This window comes from Myotis lucifugus, unplaced genomic scaffold (genome assembly GCF_000147115.1).
Source record: "Myotis lucifugus unplaced genomic scaffold, Myoluc2.0 scaffold_86, whole genome shotgun sequence".
NCBI lineage: Eukaryota > Metazoa > Chordata > Mammalia > Chiroptera > Vespertilionidae > Myotis > Myotis lucifugus.
In genome coordinates this window covers 1280530-1308358 of record NW_005871134.1, presented here as the reverse complement: position 1 = coordinate 1308358, position 27829 = coordinate 1280530, and the positions used below count along the sequence as shown (strand labels likewise).

At 41.7% G+C, this 27829-nt stretch overlaps 2 protein-coding genes and 1 pseudogene across 8 annotated transcripts in view; 1 reads left to right on the top strand and 2 right to left on the bottom strand.

Annotated features, from left to right (window-relative positions):
* Positions 1-50: 50 nt before the first annotated feature.
* AAMDC (adipogenesis associated Mth938 domain containing) lies at positions 51-15355 on the bottom strand. Its single transcript, XM_006091062.3, has 4 exons — positions 15273-15355; positions 10949-11098; positions 2432-2527; positions 51-371 (listed from the first exon to the last, which is right to left on the bottom strand). The coding sequence occupies exons 2-4, from the start codon at positions 11078-11080 to the stop codon at positions 231-233; spliced, it is 369 nt and encodes a 122-aa protein (XP_006091124.1). The 5' UTR covers positions 11081-11098; positions 15273-15355; the 3' UTR covers positions 51-230.
* A 197-nt stretch (positions 15356-15552) lies between these two features.
* RSF1 (remodeling and spacing factor 1) overlaps positions 15553-27829 on the top strand; it is a 118632-nt gene continuing 106355 nt past the window's right edge. For 4 of the 7 annotated variants that reach the window (XM_023755907.1, XM_023755904.1, XM_023755905.1 and 1 more), the window contains exon 1: positions 15553-16028. In XM_023755907.1, coding sequence (XP_023611675.1) covers positions 15842-16028 — 187 coding nt within the window. In that variant the 5' untranslated portion in view covers positions 15553-15841. The remainder of the gene's footprint in view (positions 16029-27829) is intronic. The other 3 variants (XM_006091059.3, XM_023755906.1, XM_006091061.3) reach the window with 2 other exon arrangements.
* Positions 24262-25522, bottom strand: LOC102424932 (annotated as a pseudogene).

Sequence of the window (27829 nt, the reverse complement as noted above, 5' to 3'; positions counted from 1 at the left end):
TTGCTTAGTGATTTATTTTATTTATTTTTAAATTTTATTTTAGAGTAGAAGGAAGAGAGAGAGAGAAAGGAGAGTGAGAGAGAAACATCGATGTGAGAGAGAGATATTGATAAATCAATTGCCTCCCACACTCACCCCAACTGGGGATCGAACCCACAACCTTCTGGTGCACAGATGCTCCAACCAACTGAGCCATATTGGCCAGGACAGTGATTTGTTTTAAGGCTTCATCAGCAGGTGGAATGGAAGACCCCTCCGACCCTGACACCTTGGGCAGCCAAGGCATTGTACTCCTTTACGGCCTTCTCTGTCTGGAGTACTCGTACATCAATGCCTTGTTTCTCAAGGTACTCCAGGGTTGATGGGGGGACCTGGAAGGAAGGAAAAAGATGAATAAGTGGTGGGAGGAGGTCCCCAGGGTTTCCTTTCTGCCATGAAGCAAGTATACTCTACAGAATTAGACAGGGACAAGTGTCACTCCTCAATCACCCAGAATGTCACTGGTCCAAAAAATTTGGCCATGAGCCCCAGGGAGTTAAAAAGGCTTTCTAAGAAGTTGACAGCAGTATCATGATATGTATGCATAAATCTTAGATGATGAAAAAAAATCTCATGAAATGGAAAAAGCACTGATTTTGGAGTTAGCCTTGGATTTAAGTCCTTGCTAGCAGTGTGACCCTGGGTAAGTGAATTAAATTCTCTGAGTCTTTGTTTCTTTGTATGGAAATAGGGATGATAATACCTAGCTCCCAGGGTTGGTATGAGAACTAATTTAGCGAAGGTATGTAAATGTCTGGCATGGTGCAGACCCCAAACCATGTAAATGTTAAATGTTTCAGTCAGTCCAACCTGAGCCTAAATTCTAACGTTGCCATGTACCAACCAAGAGATCTTAAGCCAGCTATTTACAGCCTCTCAACCCCAATTTCCTCCCCTGTAAAATGGGGTAATGACACATTACAGGGTTGGTCGAGGATGAGGTTACCTAGTGTATGCATACTGCAAGTACAATGTCCTCTCAGAAAAGCCTCTTGGCCACCCCATTGAGAGGAGCCCCTCAGAAGCCAACATTTTCTTCATAGAATTTATTATGATCTGAAATTGTATACTCTTTTATGACACGTGAGGGTCATGAACCTTGTTTTGTCTTATCTTGTTGTCCCCAGTGTGACAAGATAGAATAGTTTCTAACCTATAGAAGGTGCTAAATAAATATTTGTAAATGAATTTATATAAAAGTTTCTCAATAATGGAAGCTATTATTAGATATTCTCAACTCTGGCTTGTCCTGAATGTTTTCTATATGAACAATTTTATAATAACAGTAACTTTATAGATAGGAATTATTTTAACAAGGAAAAAACTAGGTTAAACCGAAAATTCTCTCTCTCTCTCTCTCTCCATATATATATATATATATATACACACACACACACACATACATATACATATATAAAAGCCTAATATGCAAATTGTCCCCATGGGAGTTTGGGAGACCGATCACTCGCTATGACATGTGCTGACCACCAGGGGGTGGGGCAGAACAAAGGGAGGCCCCGGCCAGCAGCCAGCAGCCAGCAGCTGGTAGCCTGGGGAAGGGAGGCCCCAGCCAGCAGCCGGAAGGAAGGCCTCGGCCCGCAGCTGGAAGACCCCAATAGGCCCTTACCTGTGCATGAATTTTGTGCACTGGGCCTCTAGTAAATAAATAAAGGGCACCTTCATCAGGAAGCTGGATTTTAGAACATCTATCTAAAGGAAAGAATAAGGTAGATCTCTATATACTTATGTGAAAGGCTGTCCATAATGTAATAATGTAAGTGAATAAAATGTTACAGAGCAATATGTATAGCGTGACCCTATTTATGTAAAAATGGTTGTAAGTATGTTCATGTATACCTATATCACATCTATGTAAGTGTGTATATATTTGCAGATGCTTAGAAAATTGGAGCAGCATGCCCAAGTGTGGAGACTGGAGAGGGCAAATCTTTCACCTTTTCCTTCTGCATTTCTGCATTGAATCTTTTCTGTAAGTAAAATTAAAATAAATATTTTTTTCATAAAGGGGGAAAACATAATTTGAATGCATCTAAGAAGAGAGAAGTATTATAAAATCTACTATAAAATATAAAGTTCTATAAAAATCTAAAGAACCAAATGTTAATAGTTGTAGAGCTTGAGAAATACCAAGATTGAGGACTTTCTGAGAAATACTGGAAGCAATACAAGTCCAGGGTTAGGTAGAGACAGGAGAGTCCACCCCTGATGAGTAGTACGCAGCCATTATTTGATCCTGGGACATCCACTAGCTCATCAGCAATATGAGGGTGCATGCTATATAGAGATGAACTCCTAACAAGGACATATCTCTAAGGTAAAGGTCCAAGAGATCAGCAGCTGTCCTCAGGACATTATATTCACAAATACCTACCTTTAAGGCCTCACTCATCCCTCGGCCAATCACAAGGGTCTGCACACCCTTCTTGACAACTTCCTCCACATCTGCAGGCTGCACACCAGGAGAATGCTGGGTGAGAAAAGAAAAAGTATACCAGTTACCTGCTCTTTTTTTTTTCTTTTTTTAAAAAATATTTTTATTGATTTCAGAGAGGAAGGGAGAAGGAGAGAGAGTTCGAAACATCAATGATGAGAGAGAATCATTGACTGGCCGCCCCCTGCAATTGATATCCTTGTAATTGATACTGGGGACCAAGCCCACAACCTGAGCATGTGCCCTTGACCGAAATCAAACCCGGAACCCTTTAGTCCAGGGGTCCTCAAACTTTTTAAACAGGGGGCCAGTTCACTGTCCCTCAGACCGTTGGAGGGCCGGACTATAGTTTAAAAAAAAACTATGAACAAATTCCTATGCACACAGCGGCGGCAAAAACACCCGGCGGGCCGGATAAATGTTTCTTAGCGGGCCGCATGTGGCCCGCGGGCCGTAGTTTGAGGACCCCTGCTTAGTCCATAGGCTGACGCTCTACCCACTGAACCAAACCAGCTAGGGCCAGCTACCTGCTCTTTTAATCTTTCTTTGTAATTGGCATTCTTATGGGATTCATTCATTCACCCATTCATTCATTGAAGAAATGTTTTGTTCTGGGCCCTGGGAATAACAGATGATAAATTGCTGCCCTTAAGGAGCTCTAAGTCTAGTGCAAAATGTAGCAGACTAAGAAGAAATTAAAGTAGTTTTTTACAAGTGCTACAAGGAAGTAAGCTCCTGGTGTGTACAACATAGTGAACGAGCACTGACATCAGACCTGGGGTGTGTGGAGAAGAGAGACTGACATGACCGCTGTCTGTCCCGAAACCTGGACCAAGGCCACAATGGGAGTTGCTTTCTGTAACCCCCCTTAAAGATTGTATGATTGTAATTGATACTCATTCTGACATAAATCAGCACCCCTTCCTTGCCTCCTGCTATGTGCTGGTTCCTGGAACAGGTTGTTATCCTGAGCTGGTCAAGCATGTAATTTCCCATACCTGGTGGCATTCACACACCTGTGACTACTCAACCCCCAGCCCCCGCTCTCCCCAAAATCCTATATAATTCTCTGGCCCTGCCAAGCGGCTCATGGATCCATTTTGCATGCCTTGTAGGTAAGTTTCCCTTAATAAACTCTATTAATTACCAGACTGGAGTGGCCAGCCTCTTTCTTCAGTCCCTGTCTGCTCTCCACTTATGGAGATAAATTTTCAGTCTTGGAGCTTTTCCTGGGGTCTACATGTACTAATAGGGGAGTTGGGGCAGGTGGTCAGGGAAGGCATCCCAGAGGAGGTGACATTTAAGCCGAGACCTAACAGACAACCAGGAATTAGCCAAGTTAAAGGAAATCAGGGAACAAGGCATTCCAAGTTAAGGTAATAGCATGTACAAAGGCTCAGAGGAAAGAAAAACCTAGTGAATTATAGATAGTTGAGTATGACTGGAGTGGAACTGACAGGGGAGGGAATAGAAAGAGATGAGGTGGGAGAAGAAAGCATTTGGACATGATGCCAAAATTTGGACTGTGGAAGGATTTCATAAGAATCCCATACTAGATTCTTATGATAGAATAAGACAGAGCATCAGCCTATGAACCAAAGGGTGACGGGTTCGATTCCCAGTTTAGGGCACGTACCTGAGTTGCATCAGGGCATATGCAGGAGGCAACCAATCAATGTTTCTCGCTCACATCAATGTTTCTCTCTTTCTCTCTCTCCCTCTCTAAAATCAATAATAAATTCTTGAGTGAGGATTTTAAAAAGTAAAGAAAAAACTATATGATCCCACAGAAACTAATATTCTCTAAATAATGAAAAAAATCCTATATTAGTCCATTAATATGACAAGTAAATATGACATCTGTATTAGGTTAATTGGCAAAATATTAATAAGATCTGTATAGTAAGTATTGTATCAATGTTAATTTCCTGATTTTGATCATTGTATTATGATTATGTAAGAGAATGTCCTTGTTCTCTGGGGGAAATACAGGCATTTAGGAGTAAAGGAGTATAATATCTGCAACAGTTCAAAAAATAATATATATCAATGGAGAGGATGATAAAAGAAAATATGAAAAACTGTTAACATTTGGACCTGGGTAAAAGTGAGAATTCTTTGTACTATCCTTGTAACTTTTCTGTAAGTCTAAAATTATTCAGGAAATTAACAAGTAAATAAATAAAATAGAAACAGGAAATTAACAAGTAAATAAATAAAATAGAAAATAAAGCAGGAAGACAGCTCCTACAGCCACATACTTCCTGATTTATTTAGGCAAGGAAGCAAACTTAACAGAAGGCAGGTGGCTCCAAGGCAGGAGCAGAGGCAGCCTGTCTTTGCTGGCTTCCTCCCTCTACGTCTCTTTATTCCCCGCGAGTGTGCAACTGCTGCTGACATTCTTTACTTAGTCAGCAAGTGCTCCAGAGCTGATAGCAAAGCCAGCCTCTCTCTTTTCTATTCTGACTTACCTCCTCAGCACCTCCCTACGGAATTTACACTCAGACTGTATGAGCTTATGTTCAGGGAATATCAAAGAGTGTTCTAAGTTAGAACACCTGCATTTCATAGAGTGAACCAAACTGATCAGCAGCAAGGGCACACCCTCATCTTGAGAGAGGCCGCAGAGTTAGTGCCCAGGTGTCTCTGAATAGTATCTCTGCCTTCAGCTTTCCCAGTTAGGAGAGATTGAATTCTTATTCTTTAAAGTTACTTAGGTTCATAAATTTTTAAAAGGCAAAACAAAAAAGGGGATATTGTTTCTGATTACAATATTATTGATTACAATAATCGGTACTTAAATCATGTAAGAGGATTGGATTAAATGCCTTTTTCCCACAGCTCTCTGATCAATCCTAGAACCACCCTGCACTAAACAGTGATGATAAGGAGAACCTAACATTTTTTCCAGAAGCTATGACCAAAGCAAATACTTAACAGAATTACAAATTAGGAATGGAAAGCTTCACCTTCCTTAAGTAAATGCATCCACCTCCATGATTGAATGATTCCTTCATTTAACAAAGGACAGCACATATTTTGAGAAGCACCATGATGCCCTGACTCTAAGAGCTCACATTCTGGTATAAGGAAACATGGCAAGTGGGAAGGGGGTGAAAGGTCAAGAGAGTTCAAAACCATAATCATCCGGAGATTCAGAGACTGGAGACAGCAGCAGCCCATCAGAGCTGCCAATCAATGGAACTCAAGTGACAAATTCGGCTGCTGTGTGTGCTATACTGCAGGCCCAGGGTGTCACATGCAGAGCAATGAACGCTCACTGCAGCAGCCTGTGGATCCAGGCGTTGGCAGGCGATTACTCACAGCCTAGCGCAGAGGCCTGCTACTGAGGCGTCCTCAACCTGCCTCCAGCTCCTCCTCTCCTTCTTCCAGTCCCTGGGGGCAAACCACTAAGGCTCTGACTCTGTTCCTCTTTTTAAAGAGGCTTTACATCAGAGGGTGTTGTAAGGTTGTAAAAGCTTATTGTGTTTTCTTGGGGGGAAGCTATTAATTGTGGGGAAATGTCCAGCTAATACCCATCATGCCAGCTAAACAATAAGGTGGCATCCTTTATGGCTTAGACATTTCCCCCTCTTCTATATCAAATTTGAAAAGAAAACATTCCTAAATTACACTTTCAAGGAAGCAGTTCCTCCTGCCAAAATGAAGTGAGCATAAATGTTAGAAGCAAAGCTGTCATCTGGTTGTGCTGCTGATGAAAGCGGATTCTGTGAGTGAAGGTTAAAGGATCTCTGGAATCTGTCCCTGTGGACACTGCCCAAGTCATAGTCTCCTTATCGCTTGGGGAATTACAGCCTCTAAACTGATCTTCCTGCCTCTGCACAGGCATCTGTTCTTGTGCCATAGGCCACTCTGGCAATCAATCTGGTGGAGCTTATGGCTCCCTTCTCAGCAAAGTTTTTAAAAGCTTAAGAGAAAATGTATAGGATTACAAAGAAAACAGATTTTACACACTAAAATTATCCAATTATTAAAAACAGGCCTGGCCAGGTTGCTCAGGTGGTTAGAGTGTTATCACGATACACCAAAGTTGCGCATTTGATCCCCAGTCAGGTCACATACAAAAGAATCAACCAATGAATATATAAATAAGTGGAACAACAAATCAATGTTTCTCTCTCTCTCTCTCTCTCTCTCTCTCTCTCTCTCTCTCTTTCTCTCTCTCATCAATCAATCAATAAAACATTAAAAACAGATGTGTGGTCTAGTAATGTGCTTCTTTATTAGTTTAGAAGAGTGGAAATCATTTCTAAAAGTCCATTAGCAGACTTACCCTCACATCTCATAGTGGCAGACTGCTAGTTCTTTCAAAATCCAATCTGCCCCCTTTCTACTGCCCAGCTAGATTCCATTTTCTGTGCTCCCGTGCATCTAGGTGTGGAACATGTGACTATGCTATCACCAATAAGAATTCAATGGCATACGAGCAGAAGAAATGATGCCATGTCTAGGTTTGAGCCTTGAAACATTGAGCATGAGCTTTTCTCCTCTTTCTTCTTCCATTAAGTTAGACTTCTGGCCATGGCTTCAACCTGTTCCACCATTCAAATGCTCAAGGAGATGGTGGAACAACACAGAGGAAAACATCTGGGGCTGTTGGGTTGAGCTAGAAGTATAATTATGAACTCATTACACACACACACACACACACACACACACACACACACACACACATTTTCTGGCTCTGTATACTGAATGGGCTTAGATGTAGTGACATCTCAGTAGTAATGAGCCCACCTAATACCCAGCTCTTGGGTTTCTAGATATCATTTCTCACTAAAAGGAACCAGGGCTCCCTGAAGAAATGGCTGAACCCAGGAAAAAGATATCTATTATGCCAGAAAGCAACGCAGTGGTAAAAAACTGATGGAAACATGTCACAAGAACACTGGTTAAATTTGGGACAACTTAAACCTCAAAAAATATTAATTACTAAAGGCCAATGCACGAAATTCATGCAAGAGTAGGCCTTCCTTCCCCCAGCTGCCGGCACCGGCTTCCCTCTGGCACCCGGGACCTGGGCTTCCCTCGCAGCCCTGGCTTCATCTGGAAGGACATCCAGTCTAATTAGTATATTATGCTTTTATTATTATAGATGGTAAGAGATTAAAACATGTTCTTATTCTCTGTGGGCTGCTACAACAAAATACCACAAATTGTGTAGCTTATAAAACAACAGACATTTATTTTTCATGCTCTAGAGCAGAGGTTCTCAACCTTCTGGCTCTTTAAACACAGCTCCTCATGTTGTGACCAAATCATAAAATTATTTTCGTTGCTACTTCATAACTACTTCATAGCTACTTCATAGCTACTTCATAAAATGTTGCTACTGTTATGAATTATAATGTAAATATCTGATATGCAGGATGGTCTTAGGCGACCCCTGTGAAAGGGTCGTTCGACCGCCAAAGGGGTCGCGACCCACAGGTTGAGAACTGCTACTCTAGAGCCTGGAAGTCCAAGGTCAAGGTACCAGCAGGCTGAGTTTGGTGAGGGCCCTTTTCCTGGTTCATAGCTGACCCCCCTCTCACTGCTCTCACAGGGTGGAAGGGATCTTTCTGAAGTCTCTTTTCTAATGCACTAATTTCATTCATGAGGGTTCCTCCCTCATGACTAGCACCTCCCAAAGGTCCCACCTCCTTTAAAGTTCTCCTGGTGTGGGTGCTAATTGGTTTGGCTTTCTTTTAATTTTACACTTAAAAAAATTTATCTTCATTGTTGAGTACACTTATTATACATCTTCCATCCTGACCACTTTCAGCCTAACAAAAGGATATATAAATGAGCGATCTATGCATGTTTCTACACAGAAGGATCTTCTCTAGTAAGATAGTTATTGCTTTAGGATAGAAATGAGTGAAGATAGTACGGAACAGGTATAAAGTATGGGCTTTAGAGTAAGACTAGGGTTCAAAACTTAATTCCAAAATATATTGTGTGACTCTGGAAAAGCTATATTTGAGCAGTTATATAGTAGCTGCTTAAAAATGATGGGTAGAGAATTGGGAGGCAGTAGTAATTACCACTGCAAGGACACTGGTTGAAGACAATACATTTTCTTGATATTTCCATTGTTTAATCACTATAAAACCTAACCCTTCCCTTTTTAAACTAATAAGAAAAAAAATACAACATTAACCTACCTCAGAAGGAATGTCACAAAAGATTTTTTAAAAATTGGTTTAATGACATTTATAATGAAAAATTCAATGCAGCAAAAATGTATTGAGCTCCTATTTTATAGGCTCTGGGCTAAATGCATAGTTCTTACCCTTAGGAAGCTCTCCACTTAGTGAGGAATACTAACAACTTGGGGACTTAGTGAGGAAAACACATAAATACACTCATTATAATCAGGCAATCTGTGCTAAGTGCTGTAATAGAGGCAGCAAGTATTACAGAAATACTGAGGAGGGAGTAAGCTGCTCATTCTCACCAGGCTTATGAGAAAGTGCTTCTTAGAGGAGATAATACGGATGCAAGGAATCGAAGGTTTTTAAGATTTCAAAAGGGAGTGTGTCATTCCAAGTAAGGGAAATGGTTTTAGCAAAGGCACAAAGGATACAAAATGAAAGATAATGGTAGGTTTGGAAGGCAATAAGTATTTGGTGTGGGATAGCTAGGTCTTCAGACACATGTTATTAAATATAGGAGATGGAATAAAAGGCTAATTTGGAACTGTATCATAAAAAAATGGCCGTGAACACTGTCCTATTTAATTTTGAAGTCTATGAAAAGCCGTTGAAGTTTTCTAAGCAGAGCAGAGACATGAGCAACTTCATCTTTTTTTTTTTAAATACATTTTATTGATTTTTTTTTTTTTTACAGAGAGGAAGGGAGAGGGATAGAGAGCTAGAAACATCGATGAGAGAGAAACATCGATCAGCTGCCTCCTGCACATGTCCTACCGGGGATGTGCCCGCAACCAAGGTACCTGCCCTTGACCGGAATCGAACCTGGGGCCCCTCAGTCCCCAGGCCGACGCTCTATCCACTGAGCCAAACAGGTGCTGGCAGCAACTTCATCTTTTAGAAATTATAACAGTAGAGAGACATGAAAAAGGCAGACTAAGAGGCAGGATGACCAGCTAGGGAGATCAATGCCATAGTTCAGGAGAGAAAACTGAGGCAGCAGGAGGAAGTAAATTTGAGAGACTTTGCTGAGGTGGAATCAACAAATGTACTTTGTTAGCTGTGGTGGGGAAGAAAAATGGAGAAATAAAAATTGTCTCTGCGGTTTCCCTTTTAATTGACTGACTGTGTGGATAGAAGTACCATTAATGGAGATAGGGAACACAAGAGAGTACCTAGATACCTGGGTGGAAAGGTAGGAACAGGGAAATGAAGTCCATTTGGATATGTTGAGTTTAAATTGCCCACGGAACAACTCAGAAAAAAATCATTCAAACAACAATAACAAAAAAACACACACAGAAACAAAAATCTTTCAAAGCCTTCGGAAATGATCCTGAGAGCAAACAGCAAATGAAGAAACATCTATTAAAGGATTTCTATAAATATTTGATAGGAAAGGTGAGAAATCATGGTATTTAAAGAAGGACTGCTGCCTGCCTCCCCACTCCCAAATCAATGAGGTGGGGACTCCACTCCACCGCTGCAGCTAAGAATATTTCTCCTCTAACCTTCCAGCTGGAAAGGTTTTTTCCAGGGAGGACTAGGACTCCATTGTTTCACGTCCTGCCCCCAGCTGTCTGTTGTGGGGCTGAGTCCCAAGTGAGTATGCCTGGGAGGTAAGGGCTCCCTTGTTTCATCCAACTCCACTCATGAACACAGACTCTACCTTAGGCATTGCACACTGAGAATATCAGAGGGAGTGCAATACAAGGGAAATGCAAATCCAAACCACAATGAGAGAACATTTCACACCCACTAGAAGGGGCATAAAAAAAGAAAAAGCAAACAATAGTAAGTGTTGGTGTAGAGAGATTTAGAAAAATTGAAAACATCATACATTCCTGAAATCTAAAATGTAAAGTGGTGCAGCTGCTTCAGAAAACAGGCTGGCAGTTCCTCAAAAGGTTGAACATAGAGTTACTATATGACCCAGTATTTCCAATCCTAAGAGAATTGAATAATTCTGCTTATCTGGAATGAATATAGACACATCTACAGCAACAGAAAGTAGGTTAGTAATTGCCAGGAGTTGGGGGAGGGGAAGAATAGGCAGTGACTGAAAATGGTTATGGGGGTTCCTTTTGGGGTGACAGAATTAGTAGGGGTTAACTACTGCATAAGTTTATGACAATAAAAACTCCATTGAATTGCATACTTGGATTATATCTCAAGGAGAGCGAGAGAGAGAGAGAGAATAGAGAAAGAGAGAGAGCTACTCTTCACTTGGTCACTGTAGCTTAGGATGGTGGAAATCACTTTGTTAGCCTTATGCAGTGTCAACCAAACACTAATAGCTTACCTCAGTTCCTGTTTCTCTCCAATCCCAATCCCGACTTCCCCCTGGCCACACTTTGCAGTCCTTATAGATTTTAGTAGAGCCTTGTACTTTCATTTGCCCCCATGAGAGGGAAGCAATTTCAGGGGAAGACATAAGGAACTTTACTGAAATCTGAAATTTTAAAAAAAAGTACCAAATCAGTTATAAAGGAAGGTTGAAATTGTTCCAAAATACAGGAGGTATACTATATAAAAATATATATTTAAATATACTAGTAATACTATCACTCTCTAATGCTAGCGCCGCCTCTAGCTCATAGAGCTCTAGCAGAAGGAAAAGGAAGGTAAGTAAGGAGGTCTCTATACCAGCGATTTTCAACTGGTGTGCCGTAGCACACTGGTATGTCGCAAGAAGTTTTTAAACATGCAATACCTGACTATTTAGTTAGGGGCACTGACTTCTTTTCCCTTAGATTGTCAAATAAAAAAATGACAATAATCAACACAACAATAGTCGTCCAATGTGACTAAACCATTATACCTATATTGTCACATCGCCAAAAATTATAATATTTTTGGTGTGCCGCAGACCTCTAGTAATTAGTTTATGTGTGCCACGAGATGAAAAAGGTTGAAAATCGCTGCTCTACACCATGGCTCCTACAAAGCAGACTGCTCACAAATTGATGAGTGGTCAAGCACTTGGCTACCAAAGTTGCTCACAAAGAGTGCGCCCTCTACTGGAGGGGTGAAGAAACCTCACCGTTATAGGCCTGGTACCGTGGCACTCCATGAAATTATCAGAAGTCCACTGAACTTCTGATTCTCAAACTTCCCTTCCAGCATCTGCTGCGAGAAATTGCTCAGGACTTCAAAACAGATCAGCGCTTCCAGAATGCAGCTATTGGTGCTTTGCAGGAGGCAAGTGAGGCCTATGTGGTTGGCCTCTTTGAAGACACCAACCTATGTGCGATCCAGTCCAAACGTGTAACAATTATGCCAAAAGACATCCAGCTAGCACACTGCATACATGGAGAATGTGCTTAAGAATCCACGATGATGGGGAACATTTTATCCCCATTAAAAAAATATGCTTTTATTGATTTTTTTTTAGAGAGGAAGGGAGAGGGATAGAGAGATAGAAACTTAAATAAGTGAGAAATATCATCAATCAGCTGCCTCCTGCACACCCCTTACTGGGGATCAAGCCCACAATCGGGCAGGACCAGTAATTGAACCAGTGACCTCTTGGTTTCTGGGTCAATGCTCAATCGCTGAGCCACACCAGCCAGGCAACATTTCATTTGTTAAAAAATTTTTTTTTTCTCGTCTTTCTGTTATTGGTTGTTCTGAATGTTAGCTATTCCCCCGCGCCCCCGCCCCATGGGGTTAAAAGATACCTAAGTATATGATTGCAAATGGAAAAATAGGGGGCAGAAATAAGGTATGGGCAGTTTTTCCATTTTCATTTGTGTGTGAATTTTTAAAAATATAAATGTTGGGACATAAAGCATTAATAATGCAAGTCAAAATGTTTCAGTGAACAAGTTTCAGCAGTCTAACTTTATAATAACTAGAAACTTAAATTTTTCTGAATAATGCCAGTATTTGGATTTTTTAAGACAAGTAATTTCCTTATTATATATACAAAATATAGCTAGCCCTAATCCACTATGAGTTAGGAAGCATTTTTCTCATTTATGTGGTTGTCACATATTCTTTAGAGGTCTAATAAGTACATTGTTATTCTCGGGATCCTGAAACATCTAGCCTTGGAAACTAGATAGTATAATTACTTCTCGGACTGGGGAGGAATGCTCAGGGTATTTTTTTTGGAGATAAAATGAAAAGGTGGAGATTTACTTCAGCATGATGGAGTGAGGAGACCGACAATCCTTTCCCCAAAAGCAAATATAAAGCTGGACAAAACTATAAAAAATAACCACCTGGTACTCTAGTAATTTATATTACTAGTAAATGCATATATATAAACTGAGAAGTGTTTATTCATGACAACCACTGAATTTCAGATAAAGAACAGTAAGGTATTTCGTTGTTCTTGCCTGGGACCACTGCCATGCCCCCACATTGATTCTGTTGGCACAGAGGTTCAATGTGGTTGGAGCAGAGCATGAAAAACAACAGATTTGCTGCTATAGTCAGAGGAGGCTCACTTGATTTTAAGCACTATGATTTAAAATAGTGATCTTAGTGGAGGTGAATATGGATGACAGGTGGCTCTGGTTCCTTGATATTTGGGGCAAACAATGGATTGGAAGAGTAGGGAAGGATTTAATTGGAATTTCCCAGAGGTGACACAGCCATAGGGAATAAGCTCTCCACATATCCAGAGTGGACAAAAGGCTGTGAGCATGGGGGGAAAGGGGAGATAGAGGACATCTGTTATACTGTCAACAATAACATATATATATATATATGTATATATATATATATATATTTAAATGCAGTGGCTCCGCCCGGTATGGCTCAATTGGTTGGGCGTCATCCCGTGCACCAAAAGGTTGCTGGTTCGATTCCCAGTCAGGGCACATGCTGGGGTTTTGGTCTCGATCCACTGTGCAGGAGGCAGCCCATTGATGATTCTCTCTCATCATTGATGTTTCTCTCTCTCTCTCTCTCTCTCTCTCCCTCCCTTCCTCTTTCTGAAATAAAAACATATCTTTTTAAAAAAAGAAACTGTACTGGAGTGTTCCCAAATGTTTGATTTAGCAAAGACTTCAAAGAAGCTATTATAAATATATTCAAAGAACTAAAGGAAGCCATGTACATCAGTATTTCTTAAACTGGAATTTTCAAAAGTATTTGATATGTTTCAAAAGAACATTTTTTCCCTTTAGAAAGGGTTTGAATATTAGAAATAAGAATTCTAGATAATAAATTCCTCTTATAATTTTTCTCTTTTGATAAATGAGTAATTTTTTTCTTTCTTTAGATAATGAGAATGATGTCGACCATTATGGTTTTCCCTTTTTTTAAACCTAGAAATGCAGAACAAAATGCAACGTTTAATTGTGGTAAGCATTTTTCTGTTCCCAACATAATTATCTGCCTATAAATTTCTTTATTATCCTTAATCATTAATTGTCCTATTTTACATGGTTATATTGTATCTTGCTTCAAATTCTTTTTAGGAAGTAGGTACTAAGTTTTAAATGCACATTGAAAAATTTGGCTCAAAGTAGTAAACTGTATAAATTATAGCTGGATTCAATCTAAATTTTAGGAACTCCTTTTTTTAAAAAAGTACTTACAATGTGCCAGCGCATCGTGCCAATCAATTTACTGTGAATTATCTAGAACCTATGGTGTAGGCACTGTTATCACCCCCACTTTACAGAGCTTCAGAGAAATTAATCTTCCCCAATGGCATCAAGTGGTTCTGTTAGGATTCAAGTCTGGCCGAATCTAAAGCTCAGGCTCCTAAACCACAATGCACAGGGCATCTCAGGCTGTACATTCCATTTTGCATTACTAACGGTTTTCTGAGATTCTTTGTGGGAGAATGTTCACTGCTGCTCCCAACGAGGTGGAACCCTGTCCTCTACAAACTTTTTGCTCTTCCACCAAATCTCCTATCATGCCCGCCCGCCCAGCGACCGAGTCCTAGCCCACCCTTTGCTCCCACCCCACGCACCAGTCCCCTCCAGCGGTTCTCAACCTGTGGGTCGCGACCCCTTTGGCGGTCGAACGACCCTTTCACAGGGGTCGCCCAAGACCATCCTGCATATCAGATATTTACATTACGATTCATAACAGTAGCAACATTACAGTTATGAAGTAGCAACGAAAATAATTTTATGGTTGGGTCACAACATGAGGAACTGTATTTAAAGGGCCAGAAGGTTGAGAACCACTGTTAGACCCTAGCCTAGAGTCTCCACAGAGCCCCTCTCCCTCACACCCAGGCGAGCACAGCACAGCCCAGTCCTCTCACCCCTTGGTCCTCCTGCAGAGGTAGGTCCTTTCAGACCCCGATCTCCCGGCAGGACCCCAACTTTTCAGACTGGTGATCTCCGCCGAGCCCTGTTCCGTAGGCCCTCCTCCCTTCGGGCCCTCAGACACTGTTTTTCCGAAAGCGAAGCCGCGAATCTTGTACCGCAGCGGAGAGCAACACCCCTCAGCAAACTCCCGCAGACTTCTCCTTACACAGGTCCCGCCCCAACCCCTAGTTAAGGGCACCCCTCTACCGTACCCCTTTCCCATGTTCTCCCACAATCGTGCTTCTTCCTCCCCTATTCTCTTTTTTTTTCTCTGATTCACTCTCCTGAACTCGCCTCACCATCTCGTGGCCCTCTTCCAGTTCTCGGAGTCCCCGCCACACTCACCCAAAGCCCGCTCTTCACGGAGCTGCGATCCCCAACCGCTCCGTGCAGTTCCTCCCGCCTCACTGAGTTCGGGCCCTCGGATCTAGGTGTTCCCTCCACACGCCCCGCCCCGCCCCGCCCCGCCCCACCCCGCCCCGAAGGAACCTTTCGCCCGTCACCGCCCGAAGCCCCGCCCCCTCAAGCCTATTGGTTACCGTTCCCAGAAAGTCCCGCCTCCTCAGCTTCCAGCCCGCCTACCGGCCCGGCTTCCCTTGTTTTCATTCCCCCTGTCACACGAGGCTGTGTGGAGCTCTAAGTGGGAGGAGCGAAGGACATGGAGGGACGGGGGCGGGAAGAGGGAGGAAAGTGAAAGGCGCTGAGCGTCTCTCTTTCCCCGGTCGGACGCGGTTCTCGACTGCTCCCGGCCGCTGCTGTATTGTGGGATCGCGGCGCCGTGCCGGGGCCGCTCGGCTGTGCCGGGGCGTCCACTAGCTAGCGCCTCCTGTCGTCTGTGAAGCCACCCTGCTATTCCTCGGCACCCCAGCGCCACCCACCCCCCCATCCCCTCCTCCTCCATCCTCCAGTTCAAAATGGCGGCGGCGGCGGCAGCGGCGGCGGCGTTGGCTCCTCCGGGCTGCCCGGGTTCGTGCCCCAACTTCGCCGTGGTGTGCTCCTTCCTGGAGCGCTACGGGCCGCTGCTCGATCTGCCCGAGTTGCCGTTCCCCGAGCTGGAGCGGGTGCTGCAGGCGCCGCCGCGGGACGTCGGCAACGGGGAAGGTAAGCGAGGGGCCCGAACGCCCGGCGGGAAGCGGCCCTGGCACGCTTCTTCTTTCTGCTCTTCGCACCACCCCTGGGCCTCTGCGGCTCTATCTGCCCCCTGGGGTGCAGCTCCGCCCGGCCGGTCTTCTCTGCCCGGCCCCCGGGGGTCTCGGGCAGTGAGGAGGCGGGGCGGAGGCCCCCTGGAGCCACTCGGCCGGGCGCCGAGCGGGCGGCGGGGGAGTCGCGGGCTAGGTGTGGGCTTGGGGCGGGGAGGGGTCATCGTGCGGAGCGGCTACCCCCGGGGCTGCTACCCCGCGGCAGAGGCCGGCCCCCCCCCCCCGTCTCCCTCTCGGTGGCGGGGGAAGGGGAGCGCAGGTTCCGGCCAGCCTTGCGCTTTTCTCCTCCTCCTCCTCCTCCTCTTCTCCCTTGCTCTGCTTCCCCTCCTCCCACCCTCCTCTTGACCATCTCGGGAGAGGCTGGGCTCCTCTCGGGGCGCCCCCTTTCTTTCCCTCCACCTGGGTGGGCGGGGGCCGGCGGACACTTCAGCTCTCCCTCTAGTGGGAACTCCCCGGAGAGAGTCGGCTCTCGTCCCTCTTGGCTTCTCCCCGAGGGCCCATTTAACCCCCCAAACTCCTTCCTGCCAGGAGGCAGATTTGCTCCTCCCCCGTGGGAGGGGGGTCCTCCTCCATTCTCGCTTTGGGGGACTAAGTCGGCTCACCTCCACTTTGGAGGGTAGAGGGTTAATTTCTCCTCCTCATAGTTTTTCTCTCTCCGTCTTCTCCATCCCAACACCACCCTCCCTCCCTCCCCACCCCCCCATAGAAAAGCATCTCCCCACTTTTTCAGTCCCTTCCCCCTTCATCTTGGCAGCCAGGCTTAGGGGAAGGAGAAGTCGCCCTCCCATCTGCCGGGTGGGGTGGTTAATATGTAGGCTGGAGGAGGGGCTCCGACGCAGGGGAAACAGTTGAAGAGGTGCTTGTTGCTCATGTTTCTCTCCGGTGCCGCTGGTCTATTATTGGTGTTTGCAAGTGGTGCTCCTTCCACAGAAGGCCACCGCGCGGGCGCAGGGCGCATGCTCCGCCCGGCCCCATTGAAACTTCCTGCTGCTGCTGCTGCTGCTGCTGGGTCTTTTCGCTGGAGCATCTCAGCGTTTGCGCCCGCTGCCTCTAGCCCGCACACTGAGCGCACACACTCACTCCCTATTTATTTCCGATCCATGCCTTTTTTTTTTTCCTGGCACATTTCTTCCTTCAGAGAAGGTTTTTTTGTTGTTGTTGTACTCTGATCATTGCCTTTATCTGGGCACAGCCCTTGGCTGGAGAAGAAACGTTTTCCAAATCTTTTTTTTTTTTTTTTGGTCCGTATTCAATGGCCAAAGTGGACTGGGTATTGTACAAGACAGCTGTTTCTTTTCCATCTTCAATTCTCCATAGAAATGAAGTTTCTGTTAACTATATATTTACATTCTTAGGAAGGGCCCAAGTGTGAAGTTCTTTAAAATATTACCTAGAGAGAAAATGATGTTATGTTTCCAGGGACCCAAATAAATACAGTAGTTATGGTGCAGGCTTGTATTTCTTCTTTCTTGCCGAAATCATCTCCACTCTCTGGCACATAAAAGGCTAATTTTTTATATAATATAAAATAGGAGGGTGACTAGTTACATTAAGACTTTATATAAAGGCTTCCTATAGAATTTCTTTAAAACTTAAGTCCTCCAATATAGTAATTTAATTATTAGGTTGTATTTACATTTAATTTCTAAGGAATTGGTCATTTTGAGTTAGAATGCCTTGGTAATTTGCTTTTAGGATACCTTAGGAAATGATAGTAATCAGAGGGAAAATGTGGGAATTTGGGGAAAGGGATTGCTGATAAATTGTTTTTGGAATATACTTTGACCAAATTTAAAGGCAGGGATAGACCTCTGTGATGTTATTGTATTTTGGGGAGTATACAAGCATGCTTGCCCCTCCATTCCTTTTAAGTATCTTGGTAACTGCATTTGGCTTATATTAATAGCAGAAGATAAAAATAATCAGAATCAGTTTAATATTTCATGTTATCTTTCTATTTAGAATTGAACCATGAGACACCAGCTAAGTAAAAAATGGGAAATAATATGGGCTGAAATATTATACCAGTGGGCTCAGCCACTGTATTTCCAACTATAATATGTCTTGTCATAAGGTGACCTAACAATAATTATTAATATTACACAATTCAGGATACTTGGCAAATGAAAAGTCTCTGCAGGTGAAATGCCATTACTGTGCACAGTAAAGATTGTCATTTTCAGGCCTTTGGTGATGGTTAACCTACTTGAAATAGTTGATGAAACAATGCTGGTCCAACCAACAAGATTTGAATTGAGTCTTTCTGGAAGGAGTTGTGTATTAGAAAGAATTAAAAGATATGGGTTTTAGTGTTGAACTGTGTAATATGTGGGTTGTAGTACAAATTACTTAATTTCTGTGAACCTCAGTTTCTTCAGTAAATTGGAATAATTTCAGGATCAAATGAAATGTTTCAAAAATCCTTTCGGCTGGGTAGTTCAGTTAGTTAGAATGTCTTCCTGCTACACCAACGTTGTGGGTTCGATCCCCTGTCAGGGCACATATAAGAATCAACCAATGGCCCTAGCTGGGTTGGCTCAGTGAATAGAGCATATCTGCCTGCGAACTGAAGAGACCCAGGTTCGATTTCTGCCAAGGACACATGCTCAGGTTGCAGGCTCTATCCCCAGTAGGGGGCGTGCAGAAGGCAGCTGATGGATGATTCATCATTGATATTTCTATCCCTTTCCCTTTCTCTGAAATCAATAAAAACATATTTTAAAAAAAGAATCAACAAACAAATGGGTGGAACAACAAATTGATGTTTTTTTCTCTCTCCCTCCTCTAAAATCATTCAATAAATTAAAAATGAAAAACAGAAAAAGAATTCTTCATTCAAAACTCCTTTCATAAACCATGCACCTACAGATATTCTTGTATTATAAATTTTATTACAGATGTTTGTGAGATAGAAGACACACAGGTGTATTTGGAATTAAAATGATAAATTTTTAGCATGTGAGAAAGTGGTTTGAGCAGATATATTGAGCTATTATGCTCTTGATGAAAAAATCTGTTATAGTCAGATGAGTTTTGCTCTTTATAAATTTAAGTATTTTTAAAACACAGTTCTTAATGCTGTTTAAAGGGTCCTAGTTTCCTAGTGTGGTTATCCCTTGAAAGGCACTTTTTTTTTGTAATCCTCATTCGAGGATATTTTTCCATTGATCTTTTAGAGAGAATGGAAGGGGAAAGGGCGGCGAGACAGAGAGAGAGAGACACATTGATTGGTTGCCTCTTGCACTCGCTCCGGAGCCTGCAACAGGTATGCAGCCTCATCCGAATCGAACCTGAGACCCTTCAGTCCCCGGGTGGACGCTCTGTCCACTGAGCCAAACCGGCAAGGGCTAAAAAGCACTTTTTAACATACATATATCTTCTTCTGAGTTGCCAGTTTAGTACTTTTTACCTAGGCATTGTGATAGGTGTATCAACATTTATGACATCCTTTGGAGGATACTATAGTTCTCTGTATTGCCCTTATTTAAGCACTTTATGATTTTTCCTCTAAAAATTTGTGCATTTTAATTTGACATTGTGGCTTCAGCTTAGAATGTTACCTTCATCCCCACAGAGTTAATTATTAAATTTGGTTTTATAAACCACTTGTTCAGTTTTAATGATATATAATAGCAACTTTTTTTGTTGTTGTTGTTAATTCTCACCCGAGGATATTTTTCCATTGACTTTTAGAGGGAGAGGGAAAGACAGAGAGAAACATCGATGTAAGAGAAACACATCTATTGGTTGCCTCCTGCATAAGCCCCTACCAGGGCCTGGGCCGGGGAGGAACCTGCAACCAAGGTATGTGCATTGACCAGAATCGAACCTGGGACCCTTTGGTCCACAGGCCGACGCTCTGTCCACTGAGCCAAACCGGCTAGGGCTACAACTATTATCTGAGGTTGCTGCTATTCATTCCTTTTTGGCAGGCATAGAAGCTGGGTTTAAGAGATTGATTCAGCTGCTTAATGCCCAAGATTATATAGTTATTGGTAGAATCTGATTTCCAACCCAGGTCTGAGTCCGAGCCACAAAATTATATAATACCTTACCATGTGGCCATGTTTCCCAAACTTCACCACGGCACCCCAGGGTATTGCCACCAACTCTCAGAGGTGCTGCTGCGAACTTTAAATTTTCAAGGGAGATAGAGCAATGCTTGACATCTCTTGGTTGCCTAGTGAACTACTAGCTTGAGAGAGTTCATGGTTTCAAAATTAGATTGTGCTACATTCCTTTTGATGACATATCTTTGTGAGTTTTGAGGGTTTCTGTGATAAAATGCAAACACTGCATGAAAATAATTGTGGAACAGGAAATAAGAATAGCAGTGTCCAGTCTGATTCCAAAGTTTTAGAAGTTGTGCAGTGCCCAACTGTAATACACATTCTATAAGTAGTAATTGTGGTTATTTAAGAATGAATTTTTTTTTTGGCTGAGATAGGTTTGTTTTTCAAATGGCTACTAAGAGTAAGTGGAACTGTTATTCTTTCTTGGCCTAAGGCTGCTATGAGGGTAACATGACCCTAGAAAGCTTGGGAACCTGTGTTCTAGAGCAGCAGTCACCAACCTTTCGGACCTCACCGACCACCGGTTGGCAACCGCTGCTGGATAGTCTGGAGACTATCTTTGCATTTTTAGGGCTGGAAAGAAAGGACTTTCGCATCTATTTTGCCTTTATTTTGCAGGGAAGAAAACCAAGGTGCAGAGATTGATTTCAAGTGTATACAGCTAACTGACCATTGGTGTTATTCAGACTGTTATTTGAAAAATTCACCTAAAAGCTGAAATTATTAGCAAAAAAAAAAAATATTTCTTGTTGATAGTCATTAGACTAGGAAAATGGTGTGCCATCTGAAGGTGCTGTTTTATTCCTTCCCTCCTCCCTCACAATCTACTTTAGCTCTCCCAATTCTGTGCTGTCGGGGCTTCCCCAGCTTCCGCCTGACCTGGAGGTGGATGACCAGGAGATAAGGACACAAGTAAAAGTGGACATTAACTTTGTGGGATTACCAACTCTCAAAGCTCCCAAGCATCTTTCCTCTCCTGTAAAGGACATTCTTTTTAAAGAGGAAAATATACTTTTTCATTCTTTAAAGATAGTGTCTACATGGTATTGTTTGAGACATTATATTTATCTAGTAACTGTCTATTAAAGTATGTATGGATAATGTGTTATCATTTCCATAATTTGTACTATGATTGACTGAGTTATTTGTATAGGGTAAAGGGTAAAAAAGTGGAATCATTAGGGTTTTTTGTTTGATTTTTTTTAAGATTCTATTTTTTTAGAGCAATTTCAGGTTTGATTTCTTTTTTACACTTATTAATAATTTGGGGTGTAACTATTACAGTTAAAATGTCAAGTATGGATATACCTTTTATATTTAACTGGAGCGGTGGCTGTAACTTATTATGTTCTCCCTTACTGCTGCTGATTGAATTGTGTGACAATAGTTTTTAGGTGCATTAGATAAAGTAGAAACGTGACTTGGCATTAACTGGAGCCACCATCTGTTGCTTTAAACAAAAGCTCTTACCAGATGCATGTGTTGGGAGTTATGTGGGTCAACAGTGGTAGACCATTGGTAGCATTGCTGCAACCAGAACCTGGTTTGGTGGAAGAAAAATTTTGGCTTTCCCACCTTTGATAAAAGAAACATTCTTTAGGCATTTGGTAGATGGAAAGAGAGAAATGTATTTCTTCTCCATCCTTGTTGGTATATCACAAAATTGAGGTAACCAAAAGTTATGGAGGTTTGGAGGGAGGTTGCTGGCATTGTCCCAGAATTGGAGATAACAGGAACAGAAGGATTTTTCTGGCTAAATGGGGCTGGTTAATGCAAATTGACTAACTTGTTTTTTAATTACTAAGAAGTTTGCCTTGAAGTTTCTGTTCAAGCATTGCCTTGGCTGGTGTGGTTTAGTTGGTTGGATGTCATTCTGTGCACTGAAAGGTTGCCCATTTGATTCTGGGTCAGGGCATATGCCTGGGTTGTGAACTGGATCTTTGGTAAGGGGGCATGCAGGAGCCTATCATTGTTGTGCTCTCACATAGGTGGTTCTCTCTCCTTCCTCTCTCTCTAAAAATCAATAGAAATATTTTTTAAAAGGTAAGCATTTATTAGCTACTTTATTTAATATGTGTATTAAGTATCTGCTATATGCAAGTACAATAAACATTGTGGGGATATTTTTCTTTTTGGTTTTGTTTTTCCTTTTTATTTAATTTATTTGGGTGACAGTGGTTAACAAAATTATATAGGTTTCATGTACATGATCCCACAACACATCATCTGTACACTGTATTTTGTGCTCACCGCCACAAGTAAAGTCTCCTTCCATAACCATTTATCCCCCCATACCCTCCTCCACCTCCTACCATCCCCTGCAATCACCACACTGTTGTACCTGTCCATGAGTTTTTTCTCTTTTTTGCTCAATCACTGCACTTCCCCACAAGCCCCCATCCCAACTGTTATCCTGTTCTCTGTAAGTCTTTCTCTGTTTTTCTTGTTAGTTCATTTTGTTCATTAGATTCCACATTGAGTGAAATCATATAATACTTGTGTTTCTCTGAATGGCTTATTCACTTAGTATAGTGCTCTCCAAGTCCATCCATGCTGTGGCAATGGGTAAGATTTCCTTCTTTTTTATGGCCCAGTAGTATTCCCTTGTGTAAATGTACCACAGCTTTTTTTTATCCACTTATCTACTGATGAGCACTTGGGCTGCTTTTAAATCCTGGCTTTGTAAATAACACTGCAATGAACATGGGGGAGGGTGGCATATATTCTTTCCAATTAGTGTTTGGGATTTCTTTGAATATATTCCCAGAAGTGGAATCACTGGGTCATAAGGCAGTTTTATTTTAATTTTTTTAGGTAACAATCTGCATCATAAGGCAAGGCTACGATGGGGGCGTGGGCAAGTGAGATAGTAATTGGCAATAGGGTAAGAATTGTTGTAATGTTGCTATTATACTGACCTCAAAGGTCTCATCCAAGTGGACTAATTTAAAATCTGATTTGGAGATAGCAGCCCCAGGTCTTGGTGAAAATTAGGTTGGATGAATGATGATGCCATGGATTCAGACGGGAAAGGATGTATTAATTGAAAGTAGAACTTAAAAGAGTGGCTCAGTGGCTGAGCGTCAACCTATGAACCAGGAGGTCATGGTTTGATTCCCAGTCGGGGCATATGCCTGGGTCTTCTACCAAGATTATTTAATCCTCACAACCACTCTATTACTGTAACTACTTTCACTTTATAAAGAACTTACATCTTAGAGGTAAAGTAACTTGTCTGGTTACACAGCATTAAAGAGTTGGAGGAACATTTGATAATATAATGATAGTTTATAGTGCTGTGGGAATTTAAAACTGGGTAAATCTGGCTTCAAGAGCCCTAGTTCTTGACCACTGGACTGTCCCCTCAGCTATGATCTTATGATTGTACTATGATCCTCAGTACCATGGTCTTGGTCTGAACACTGAGCAATGATCTGAACTCTTAGGCTTCTGAGTCAGATTATAGCATGCTTTTCTACTCGTATATGCTATTTTACTTTTAAAAGTTCTAATTATATTATTATGAGCATTATTTTTTAAAAATATATTTTATTGATTTTTTACAGAGAGGAAGGGAGAGGGATAGAGAGTTAGAAACATCGATGAGAAAGAAACATCGATCAGCTGCCTCCTGCACACTCCCCACTGGGGATGTGCCCGCAACCAAGGTACATGCCCTTGACCGAAATCGAACCGAGGACCCTTGAGTCTGCAGGCTGACGCTCTATCCACTGAGCCAAACCGGTCAGGGCTAGTATGAGCATTATTATAAAACATATACTATTATAATGGGATGCTGAGATATGTGTATATTAAGAGTAAAGAACTGCAAATTTATAGATACAATTGAATGCCTTGAACAAGAATCTTTACCTGGCCCAGCCAGTGTTGCTCAGTGGTTGAGCATCAACCTTTGAACCAGGAAGTCACAGTTTGATTCCTGTGGGTTGCGGACTCGATCTCCAGTAGGGGACATGCAGGAGGCAGCCAATCAATGATTCTTATCATTGATGTTTTTGTCTCTCTCTCCTTTCCCTTCTACTCTGAAATCAATAAAAAAATATATTTTTAAAAAAGAATCTCTTTGGTTCATCATTGCTTAGGACCGTAATGTTCCTCAGACTTGGAAATAATTCTTTTGAATCTTTTTGAAGTAAGACCCCATCTCCTATATTGTAAAGTTTTGTGCAGTAGGTCATCAAAGGCGTTCCCCTACTGTTATGAATTCCATTCACCCTAAGTAAAGAAGTGGCCTTGTTTTTTCCTTTTAGCTTTGTGTTTTTCAACCTTTAGTATACTCAGGTAATTTAATCAATTATTTCTGGCTACACATTAGGGGGAATCCTTTTGAAAAATACTGATGCCTTGGCCTTGTCATAATCCATAAAATCAGAATATTTGGAGATCGGGGCCCTGGCATCAGAAATTCTTTTTTTTTTTCTTTCATGCTTTTAAGGCCAATGATCCATGATGGGTTTTAGATCTTGCAGAAAGCAGCCATAGTCATTGACTGCACAAAGCCCTCAAAAGCCATGATCCGCTCCTCCAGTGCATCTGTTTCAGCTATCTTCTACTGTACACTGCATTTGAAGTTTTTAAATTCCATACCCCACAGGAACCAGTTTAGAAGAGCCCCAGTCCAAGCTCTCTGCTTGAATGCTCCTGACACAATGCTCTACTTTTGCCATATCTGACTTGTCATCCCAAAGTTTCACATCTAATAAGATGGAAGACTTGGCAAAGAGAAGCTTTTTTGGCTTTCTTTGACTCATACTGTGCAAGGTGTTCTTCTCTTAGCCTCTTCACTTGTTTGCTTTGCTCTTCCTCATCAGATCCAAAGAGATCACTGTCATAATTGTTTTTACTGTCCGTAGCTCCACTTCCTGTGGTATCTTCCACATTAGCAGGGCCATATTTGCTCAGAGCTTTCTTTACTCCTGACAAGCTGGCCTTTTCCTTTTCATAAGACTTGATGTGATGATTATACCAATGTGGGGGATGATACAAGTAGGTGTTGGGCTGGAGACTGCTTCAAATACTGCAGCATCTGTGATGGCACATACCCCTCGCTGTAGCTCTTGTCCCTCAGGTAGTCGTTGAGCACCTGGAGGTTGGTGGGACTTCTCAGGTCTCCAAAACCCATAGTGTAGACTGACCTGGGAAGGTGGGGGCAGTAAAGGAAAGAGGAGTGCAGTCAGTCTTGACAAGCACTAAGAGGGGAAAAAAAGGGCATCGGCAATTCTGATGTGTAGCCAGGAATGTCTGTTGTCACCTGGTACTTTACTTCAAATTTTGTCTTAAAGTCTACTTTGTCTCAATGTTACTGTAGCCACTCCAGTTGTCTTTTGGTTACTGCTTTTCATGGTATATCTTTTTCCATCCTTTTAACTTCCTTTGTCTTTAATTCTAAAGTGTGTCTCTTGTAAACAGCATATATTTGTATCATGTTTACATGGTCATATTTGCATGAATCTAGTTATGTAAAAAATGATATAGAAGTGTAATTGCTTTGGAAACAGAAAAGAGCAAGTATCTAACTTTTTTCCAGGACATATCAAAGCATCACTGTAGTCATTATGGAAATTTGAATGGTTGAATAGGAGATGGAAAAGCATTCCAGGTAGGGAACAGCATGGGAAAAGTCATAGAAGTGTGAAATATTCTGTATTGTCCAGGCAGTTGTTAACTTTAGGCATTATGTTTCTAAAAGATTTATGGTTGAGGAACTTCAGACCATGTGAGAAAATTAGATTGGGACACATGAGTTATAAATACCTTGAAGTCTTTTCTTTTTTTAAAATGTTTTTACTGACCTTGGAGAGAGAAGAAAGGAAAGGGAGGGAGAGAGAGAGAAACATCAATCCAGTGCCTCCTGCATGCTCCCTACTGGGGATTGAGCCTGCAACTTGGGCATGTGTCCCCACCTCAGGACCGCTTGGTTCTTGGGTCAGTGCTCAACCAATGAGCCACACCAGTCGGGCCTGAAATTTTTATTTCTGATACTAAAATTTTTTGAGTTGTTGGAAAAGCAGAATGGGCAGCTTGAGGATAGGGAAATCAGCTAGAGGTTGTTATAATATTACTAGAGGCCTCTTGCAATCCGGGACCCCTGGACTTTTTGGCCATCTCTTCTTTTCACAATAAAATGAACTATTAACTCCTCACTCTCTAAGTCAGAAACTTAGAAATCATACTAAACTCTTCTTACTCAAAGACCCTTCACATCAATTCTACCTACAAAATCTCAGATTTAGCCTTTCTTCTCACTCCCCACAGCCTTTGCCCCAATTCATATCTCACCAGTCTATATATATAAAAGCCTAAGCAACCGAACGACCAAATGACAGAATGACCAGTAGCTATGACACACACTGACCACCAGGAGACAGATGCTCAGTGCATAGGATCGGACTCCCTCCTGTCTGGATCAAACCTGCGGGGATAGGGCTGAAACCGGCTATCCGACATCCTCTAGGGCTTATGGAGAATGGGTGTGACTTCCTATTTTTAAAAATTCAGAATTCTAATAAACATATACAAGCACTATTTGAAGAACTAGCTTTGTTAAGTTTATAGCTCACTAAAAGCTTACTTTGAATAAACAGATTAAGGCAAATCTAATTTTATTTTACCGCTTTTTTGTTTTTGTGAATTATTTAAGTTGCTATACATATGTAAAATGTGTATTTAACATTTTGTTAAGGGCAATTTTTAGAGTACATTATTCATGTACTTAAGGTAATTAACTTTATTAAACTATCTTGGCATTGGTGTTTAATTGTATTCTTTCATAAGTAAAGCTTTTTTAACTGAGGTATTTTTAAAAATTTTCTTATAATTTTAGAGATTGCTGTGTTCTTCTGGTTAAAGATTTGGTAGTTTGTTGAATATTTTTTCTGTTTCCCCCCTCCCTACAAAGAAATGGAACTTCAAATTGAAATGCCATTCTCAATTGAGAATAGATACGTAAAATATATTGTGTGGATTGAGTACCTTATATAGATGGGAAGTACATAAGTAAATGTGTGTTTTTGTGTAGGTTGATTGCTAAATAATTCTTGACTAATTTATCAGAAATATTTGAGTTGAATTCCATATCAGGGGTGACTTTCTCCAACTGATATACATGGTATTAGACACTATGTGGTAACTCAAACCTGTAATGTTACTTGAGTCTGGTCTCAGGCCATTTAATTAGTGAAGTCCATGTCTTGAAAGACAAAATGTTAGCACTTAAAGAAATTATATATATTTCTTAAGCTAGAATTATCAATAATGTAAATAATCTGTCTATAAGGAAATTAATATTGGGAGATTTTCTCTAAGATTGATACTAGAGCACAGTAAATTGCTTTAATAACTGTAATTTACGCAAAGCAATATAAGAACCTTAATAGGCTCCCTCCCTGACCCTGCCTCTCAGTCCCACACTCAACCTGCCATATATTAACTACCTGGGATTTTAGTTCCATTTTGTCCTTCATTTATTTGTATGTTCTTCAACAATGATTTAAATTAAACTATGTTTTAACAGTTTATTTGCTCACCATTGTTTTTGATTCCCACATTTTCTCTTAGATTAATTCTTTTGCTATATTACATTCTTTTTTCAAACAGGGTTTCTAAGTGG

Coding starts and splice junctions, on each gene's coding strand:
- AAMDC (XM_006091062.3), bottom strand. CDS start 11,080: ATGTCTTCCCCTGAAATTGCTTCCCTCTCATGGGGGCAAATGAAAGTA. Junction 2,528..10,948: donor GGAGAGAAACAGGAACTGAG/GTAAGCTATTAG, acceptor TTTCTCACCCAG/CATTCTCCTGGTGTGCAGCC. Junction 372..2,431: donor GGATGAGTGAGGCCTTAAAG/GTAGGTATTTGT, acceptor CCTTCCTTCCAG/GTCCCCCCATCAACCCTGGA.